Source organism: Ostrea edulis, chromosome 7, assembly GCF_947568905.1.
Source record: "Ostrea edulis chromosome 7, xbOstEdul1.1, whole genome shotgun sequence".
Classification (NCBI taxonomy): Eukaryota; Metazoa; Mollusca; class Bivalvia; order Ostreida; family Ostreidae; genus Ostrea; species Ostrea edulis.
This window is the reverse complement of record NC_079170.1, coordinates 61,742,551-61,751,085: the sequence shown is the minus strand read 5'-3', so window position 1 is coordinate 61,751,085 and position 8,535 is coordinate 61,742,551. Positions and strand designations below refer to the sequence as shown.

The following is an 8,535-nucleotide window of genomic DNA, read 5'->3' as shown; positions in this document are numbered from 1 at the left end:
TCCACTAGGCCATACACATTGATCATTGATTCTGTTATATAAACAATAACTCCACTAGGCCGTACTCATTGATTCTGTTATATAAACAATAACTCCACTAGGCCATACACATTGATCATTGATTCTGTTATATAAACAATAACTCCACTAGGCCATACACATTGATCATTGATTCTGTTATATAAACAATAACTCCACTAGGCCGTACTCATTGATTCTGTTATATAAACAATAACTCCACTAGGCCATACACATTGATCATTGATTCTGTTATATAAACAATAACTCCACTAGGCCATACACATTGATTCTGTTATATAAACAATAACTCCACTAGGCCGTACACATTGATTCTGTTATATAAACAATAACTCCACTAGGCCGTACACATTGATTCTGTTATATAAACAATAACTCCACTAGGCCGTACACATTGATCATTGATTCTGTTATATAAACAATAACTCCACTAGGCTGGACACATTGATTCTGTTATATAAACAATAACTCCACTAGGCCGTACACATTGATCATTGATTCTGTAATATAAACAATAACTCCACTAGGCCGTACACATTGATCATTGATTCTGTTATATAAACAATAACTCCACTAGGCTGGACACATTGATTCTGTTATATAAACAATAACTCCACTAGGCCGGACACATTGATTCTGTTATATAAACAATAACTCCACTAGGCCGTACACACTGATCATTGATTCTGTTATATAAACAATAACTCCACTAGGTCGTACACATTGATTCTGTTATATAAACAATAACTCCACTAGGCCGTACACATTGATTCTGTTATATAAACAATAACTCCACTAGGCCGGACACATTGATTCTGTTATATAAACAATAACTCCACTAGGCCGGACACATTGATTCTGTTATATAAACAATAACTCCACTAGGCCGGACACATTGATTCTGTTATATAAACAATAACTCCACTAGGCCGTACACACTGATCATTGATTCTGTTATATAAACAATAACTCCACTAGGTCGTACACATTGATTCTGTTATATAAACAATAACTCCACTAGGCCGTACACATTGATTCTGTTATATAAACAATAACTCCACTAGGCCGGACACATTGATTCTGTTATATAAACAATAACTCCACTAGGCCGGACACATTGATTCTGTTATATAAACAATAACTCCACTAGGTCGGACACATTGATCATTCATTCTGTTATATAAACAATAGCTCCACTAAGCCGGACACATTGATTCTGTTATATAAACAATAACTCCACTAGGCCATACACATTGATTCTGTTATATAAACAATAACTCCACTAGGCCGGACACATTGATTCTGTAATATAAACAACTCCACTAGGCCGTACACATTGATCATTGATTCTGTTATATAAACAATAACTCCACTAGGCCGGACACATTGATCTGTTATATAAACAATAACTCCACTAGGCCATACACATTGATTCTGTTATATAAACAATAACTCCACTAGGCCGGACACATTGATTCTGTTATATAAACAATAACTCCACTAGGCCATACACATTGATTATTGATTCTGTTATATAAACAATAACTCCACTAGGCCGGACACATTGATTCTGTTATATAAACAATAACTCCATTAGGCCGTACACATTGATTATTGATTCTGTTATATAAACAATAACTCCACTAGGCTGGACACATTGATTCTGTTATATAAACAATAACTCCACTAGGCCGTACACACTGATCATTGATTACACATTACTTGACTGTGATTACACAATTACTTGACTGTGATGACACATTACTTGACTGATGACACATTACATGACTGTGATGACACATTGCTTGACTGTGATGACACATTACTTGACCGTGATGACACAGTACTTGACCGTGATGACACATTACATGACCGTGATGACACATTACTTGACTGTGCTTACACATTACTTGACTGGAGGTTATTATTCATTGATTCAGTACACATTGTTGTAAGCATGTAAACAACTATTACTCTTTCTATGAAATGAAAACTCTCGGAAGAGCTAAGCTCAACCAAAATTTAAAGTAGAAATCACATTAATAGAAAATATACAGTCATTAAAACAAGATAAATTTTCATAAAATCACAAAAAATGGTTGTAAAATTCCTGGTCGTTGGTTGAATTGGACAGGTGGTCATTTGATATAGGTACCATAGATAGGGTAACATATTGGAGAGGGGTACAGACACATATGACAGTGTAAATGGGTCGATAGGGCAGGTTTAATTGCATGCCTATTTTATTTTACAGTTGAACATAATTGGACAACCATGAAGGATGCTATTCAGGTTGGTACTGACATTTGTGGATGGTTGAGTTTTATAAAGTACTGTGGCAAGTACTTCATTCAAAGAAATACATGCTCAAGTCTCATTAAGGCTAAAGATAAAATTTCTTATTAATGAAGATAGGATCTTAATCATCTTTTAGATGTGATTACTTATTTTGATATATTTAAGGGAAATGTTTAAGGATGCAGGTATGAGCTCCTAAAGATGGGTGGGGGGTGTCAACCCATCTCAGATTATGTCTCAGGACAAGTGACAATTTTTCTCTCTGTACTTTTGGACTTTGATAGAAATTGGTAGTAGAATATGTTAGAGAGAGAGAGAAAGATTTTTGTTGAAATTCATATACAATCTTGTGTAGAGATTGTCTCCAGTTTAGAAATTTTCTACAATTGAGAGGAAAATTACTGCCTGTGAAAGGAGAAACATTCTTTTTTTTTTTTTTTTTTTTGTCTAAAGGGGAAAGGTATCCTTTACTGGTTGTAAAAATGACCTTAATATATCCCCGGTAGAGTATGTAAGTCTGTATTTTATAAATAGTGTACTATATATATGGTTAAAATCTGTAATTGAAATTAGTATTGAAATTGAATATCTTCCTTAAAGAATTATTAGGTGCCCCATTTTGTGATGTAATCTGGTGTATTAGGTGCCCTTTTATGTTATGAGGTCTGGTGTGTGATGAAGTGCCCCTTCACATTATATCTGGTGTTAGGTGTGTGATGAGGTGCCCCTTCACATTATATCTGGTGTTAGGTGTGTGATGAAGTGCCCCTTCACATTATATCTGGTGTTAGGTGTGTGATGAGGTGCCCCTTCACATTATATTTGGTGTTAGGTGTGTGATGAGGTGCCCCTTCACATTATATCTGGTGTTAGGTGTGTGATGAGGTACCCCTTCACATTATATCTGGTGTTAGGTGTGTGATGAGGTGCCCCTTCACATTATATCTGGTGTTAGGTGTGTGATGAGGTGCCCCTTCACATTATATCTGGTGTTAGGTGTGTGATGAGGTGCCCCTTCACATTATATCTGGTGTTAGGTGTGTGATGAGGTGCCCCTTCACATTATATCTGGTGTTAGGTGTGTGATGAGGTGCCCCTTCACATTATATCTGGTGTTAGGTGTGTGATGAGGTGCCCCTTCACATTATATCTGGTGTTAGGTGTGTGATGAGGTGCCCCTTCACATTATATCTGGTGTTAGGTGTGTGATGAGGTGCCCCTTCACATTATATCTGGTGTTAGGTGTGTGATGAGGTGCCCCTTCACATTATATCTGGTGTTAGGTGTGTGATGAGGTGCCCCTTCACATTATATCTGGTGTTAGGTGTGTGATGAGGTACCCCTTCACATTATATCTGGTGTTAGGTGTGTGATGAGGTACCCCTTCACATTATATCTGGTGTTAGGTGCCCCTATATGTAACAAGGTCTTGTTGTAGGATTACATTGGTTCCCTAAACTGGGGGTACCGAGTCCAGCTGAGGGACAAAAAGGTGGAATACCACAACGCTTATGCAGAGTTCACAGATGAACACACAATCAAGGTAAGGAATTAGTTATATGTCATGAACTTAATTTTTTCAGCTTTTTGCTGATTGGAATAATATGTGATGTTTTATGAAAGGCAGGATTACCTGAATCTAAAACTACGAGGTCTTTGTTTCAGGCTGTAAACAAGAAGGGTCAGGAGATCAAGAAAACAGCAAACCATTTCATTCTGGCAACTGGTGAGCGTCCGCGATACCCAGACATCCCTGGGGCTAAGGAGTACGGAATCACCAGGTAAGTGATGATACAGACATCCCCGGAGCCGGGATCACTAGGTAAGTGATGATATAGACATCCCCCGGGGTCGGGATCACTAGATAAGTGATCATACAGACATCCCCCGGGGTCGGGATCACTAGGTAAGTGATCATACAGACATCCCCCGGGCCGGGATCACTAGGTAAGTGATCATACAGACATCCCCGGGGCAGGGATCACTAGGTAAGTGATCATACAGACATCCCCGGGGCCGGAATCACTAGATAAGTGATGATACAGACATCCCCCGGGCCGGGATCACTAAGTAAGTGATAATACAGACATCCCCCGGGCCGGGATCACTAAGTAAGTGATAATACAGACATCCCCCGGGCCGGGATGACTAGGTAAGTGATCATACAGACATCCCCGGGGCAGGGATCACTAAGTAAGTGATCATACAGACATCCCCGGGGCAGGGATCACTAGGTAAGTGATGATGCAGAAACTACTGGTTACCACAGTATACTGGATCTGATCTGCAATGCCCCAGGACTACTAAAATTTCTGGTCACAGCTTTGAATCTGCTTGATCTTATTTCATTTTTTTTTCTTTATTAAAATTGACTTTTAACTCCTTTTAAGTTCATGTTGCTTATTTCCATATGGAAAGGCTATGGTTATGTTAATTTTACTGTTATGTTAATTTTATGTTTATTTCTATTAAAACACATCAAAAAATAAGATATAAGTTGCGGGTTCTACAGCATGTGTACTTGCTTTCCAGTTATTTGTTGTGTTTTGTGTCAGTGTTTTGTGAGGTCCTGATATGCTTTGTTGTCTCTCAGTGATGATCTGTTCTCCCTGCCATACTGCCCCGGGAAAACTCTGCTGATCGGTGCCTCCTACATCTCCCTGGAGTGTGGGGGCTTCCTCCATGCGATGGGCCTGAATGTCACCATCATGGTGCGGTCCATCCTTTTGCGAGGATTTGACCAGCAGATTGCTGAGAAGATTGGCGATTACATGGAATTGGAAGGGATCAAATTCGTTCGACCTTGTGTCCCTACCAAGGTTAGATTTCACATGAGAAAGGTTTCATTTATTGTATAGCTGAGGGTTTATTGCATGGGGGGGGGGGGGGGGGGGGGGGGGGGCAAATTCTATCAATATTTTTATGGAATCATATTTGAATTGAAATAATTCAAGTTCTCTTAAACCTTAAAGCAGGTCATTGTTAGGAACCTAGGTGTAAGAATTTTTATTCTGAAAAAACACAAAACAAAAGGGGGGATGTTTCATTCCCTATTAGGGAACGTACAGATCTATTGAGTGTTATAGCTTATTGTTTATTGTGTTGGTAGATTGAGAAGTTGGAGGATGGGCAGCCCGGTAAATACAAAGTGACTGGAAAGTATGAGGATGGCCAGGAGTTTGTGGACGAATTTAATACTGTAAGGCATTCAAATTGTAATCTGCATAAATTTATAGAGATTTCAAAACACGTACTTGTGTTTCAAGTTTCAGATTTTGATATCCAATATCAAAATTTAAAGTGGAATCAAATTTACACGATTTCATTATTTAGTTTATTTTTGTTTACGAGTGATTCTTAATCGTGTTTGCAGGTGATATTTGCTATTGGAAGGGACCCATGTACCTCCAGTATCGGTCTGGACAAAGTAGGGGTCAAAACAAACAAGTGAGTGAGTTATATTGTGTGCTGCAGTTTTCATTGAAGATTTTTTTACGTAGACAGTGTAATATTGTGATGCCTGTGTATGTATACCTTTACACCCACATTACAGTGGAATCATTAGAATTCCTGGCGGCTCAATTTTCGTGGATACCCCATAACGAAGCAAACATTCCAGAGTTATCTTTCTTACAAATATATAAATTCACGAAAGTACGTCCCCACGAACGCGTAAAAATTCAGCAATCCACAAACATTGGCCCCCATGAATTTAAATGATTCTACAGTATCCCAAGTTTGTTGAAATGACTTGATAATAGCTGTTAATTGTTAAATGACTTGATAATAGCTGTTAATTTTCCAGGAATGGTTTCGTACCCGTGGATGAAGAAGAAAACACGAATGTCTCCAACATATATGCAGTCGGGGACATTTGTGAGGGGAAACCAGAGCTGACCCCTGTGGCAATACAGGCCGGGAGACTCCTGGCCAACAGACTCTATGGGCTGAGTAGTACACTGGTGAGTTTGATTATCATCTGTGAAGTTAGATTGGTATGTCACATGAGTAAACTCAGGGGATCTATTGCAATTGGTCAGCATCCTGCGACGTGTGTCATGCATCAACTATTGAACATTTTTTACTCCTTCTTGATAACTGCCATTGCAATTCTTTTCAAAATTTGGTATGAAACATCTTTAGGACAAGGGAAATATAAAATTGTAAATTTCAGAACTCCTGCACCCGTTGGGTCGTAGGGCAGAGCGAGAACTGTGATCAATTAACCAATTTTCACAAATCTTCATCTCTACAACAACACATCTGTAAGAAAAACTAAATGTGTAGTGATGTAGAGCAGGAAGGCCTCTACAAAATATGTAAAATTCATGATCCCTAGGGTAGAGGTTGGGGCCAAACTTTGTATATAGTGTTTCTGTGTAAAACATTTAAATACATAATATCTTCTTTTTAATACTTTTGATACTAAATTAGAACAATATATATTTAGAAGGAGTAAGTAGTCCTCTACCAAAATTGTAAATTTTATGATCCCAGAAGGGTTTTGGTTCTAGGGTGGGGTCAAAATTATTATAGTGATTATTGTCTTTATCATTTGAAAGACTTCTTTAATTTTGCTGTTACAGTATAAAAACTAAACACATATTTAAGAAAAGCAGAAAAGGATGTCATATCATGTTGACATTACAGTATGGGCACTTTCAAGGACAGTTAAGTTTTTAAGAACACACCTTGTTTTATATTGTTGCTGAATATTAGAATTTAGGTTAGATATGCAGAACAAGAATTTTACTAGATTCCATAGTTAGTGATATTTTAAACTAATACTCTGGTGACCGATATGGCTCTTGGGCCTCTTGTCTCTCACAAGTATAAAATTCATCATACAATATCTGTATGCCCAAGCTGTTGGAACCTTCAGCTGTGAATAGTGGATGAAATGTGAATGGAAGGATATGTTTGTGAATGTGAATGATGTTTTTGATAAATCATAAGTAACCCATTTTACAGTGTTTTCTTGTGTCTATAGTTTTGTTTCTTTGTTCTATTGAGACTGACTACATCAATGTGGCCACCACAGTCTTCAGTCCCCTGGAGTATGGCTGTATAGGCTACTCCGAGGAGGACGCCATCAAGAAGTTTGGGGAAGACAAGTTAGAGGTAAGTCCTTTGCGAGTATAAGATGCAGAAATTTTTTTAGAAGAACAGATTAGAGAAAGGCTGTGCTGAGGACATTTGAGACAAGTTGTTTTCAGGAAGGAGGCATGTGGTTAAATTTCCAAAGAGATTAAATTAAATAGGAGACAAATTTGTGATGGGGTTGAAATAAAGACTTGATGACATATTTGAGGCAAGTTATAAGGAGGGACAAGTAGGAGGTAATCACATGTAGTTGGATCATCTAAAAGAGAGAGGTGGGGGTGGAGGGTTGTATCTTTAGGTGCTAGGTAAAGATATATATATATTTTTCCTCTGACAATCAGAGGAGGTGGATAAGTTTGGATTTGGTTTTGAATGTGTTACTACATTGTATGTGTCATGAAAGAGTATTGTTGAGGTTTACATGAATTGGTTCTATTCTGACAGAGGTTTGATGTATCCATTGTAGGTGTACCATACTAACTACTGGCCTCTGGAATGGACTGTTGCCAAACGATCGGAGAATTCCTGTTATGCTAAAATTATTTGCCTGATTCCTGAAAAGGTTTGACATTATGTACATGTTTACCTGTGTGTTCTTATAATAACTTCATACAGCTTTCCATACTACCTTATTTCTTTCAACGATTTTCCACATCAAAGATGTTTTATGTGTTCTGTACATGCAGAATGAGGCCACTGATAAAATGTGTTGTGTTTCCGCTAACCCGACCGACCCTAAATTATAGCCCCGACCCTAGAATTTTTTTTCGATATTTAAAAAAAAAAAATCGTCATTTTCCCGGAAAAAATATATTCCCGGTTCTTGGTTTTCGTTTTAGTTAGACATTGAGATGAAGTCATTCAAACGCTTTAATGATATACAAAACTGCATGGTATTGGGTCAAGCGTTTAAACAACATTGATAATGTTTCTAACTAACAGCATGACCTAGTGGCTAGTACCTCCATGCGTGTTCACGCAACGGTGATTTAACAATTGAAGTTAACAGACAGTCGAGAGACTCTGCCAAGTGTCATGTTTTCATAGAAGACTTTCTTTTGTTAAAATTGCCAACTCCTATGTTGTTTTTAGACG

At 37.9% G+C, this 8,535-nt stretch overlaps 1 protein-coding gene across 1 annotated transcript in view; it reads left to right on the top strand.

Annotated features, from left to right (window-relative positions):
- The window catches only part of LOC130048338 (thioredoxin reductase 1, cytoplasmic-like), a 38,737-nt gene that overhangs the window by 23,936 nt on the left and 6,266 nt on the right, over window positions 1-8,535 (top strand). Inside the window, exons 9-17 of the mRNA XM_056144936.1 lie at window positions 2,294-2,331; window positions 3,776-3,880; window positions 4,003-4,118; window positions 4,931-5,156; window positions 5,447-5,536; window positions 5,711-5,784; window positions 6,143-6,299; window positions 7,351-7,458; window positions 7,907-8,002. Of these exons, the coding sequence (XP_056000911.1) occupies window positions 2,294-2,331; window positions 3,776-3,880; window positions 4,003-4,118; window positions 4,931-5,156; window positions 5,447-5,536; window positions 5,711-5,784; window positions 6,143-6,299; window positions 7,351-7,458; window positions 7,907-8,002 (1,010 nt within the window). The remainder of the gene's footprint in view (window positions 1-2,293; window positions 2,332-3,775; window positions 3,881-4,002; window positions 4,119-4,930; window positions 5,157-5,446; window positions 5,537-5,710; window positions 5,785-6,142; window positions 6,300-7,350; window positions 7,459-7,906; window positions 8,003-8,535) is intronic.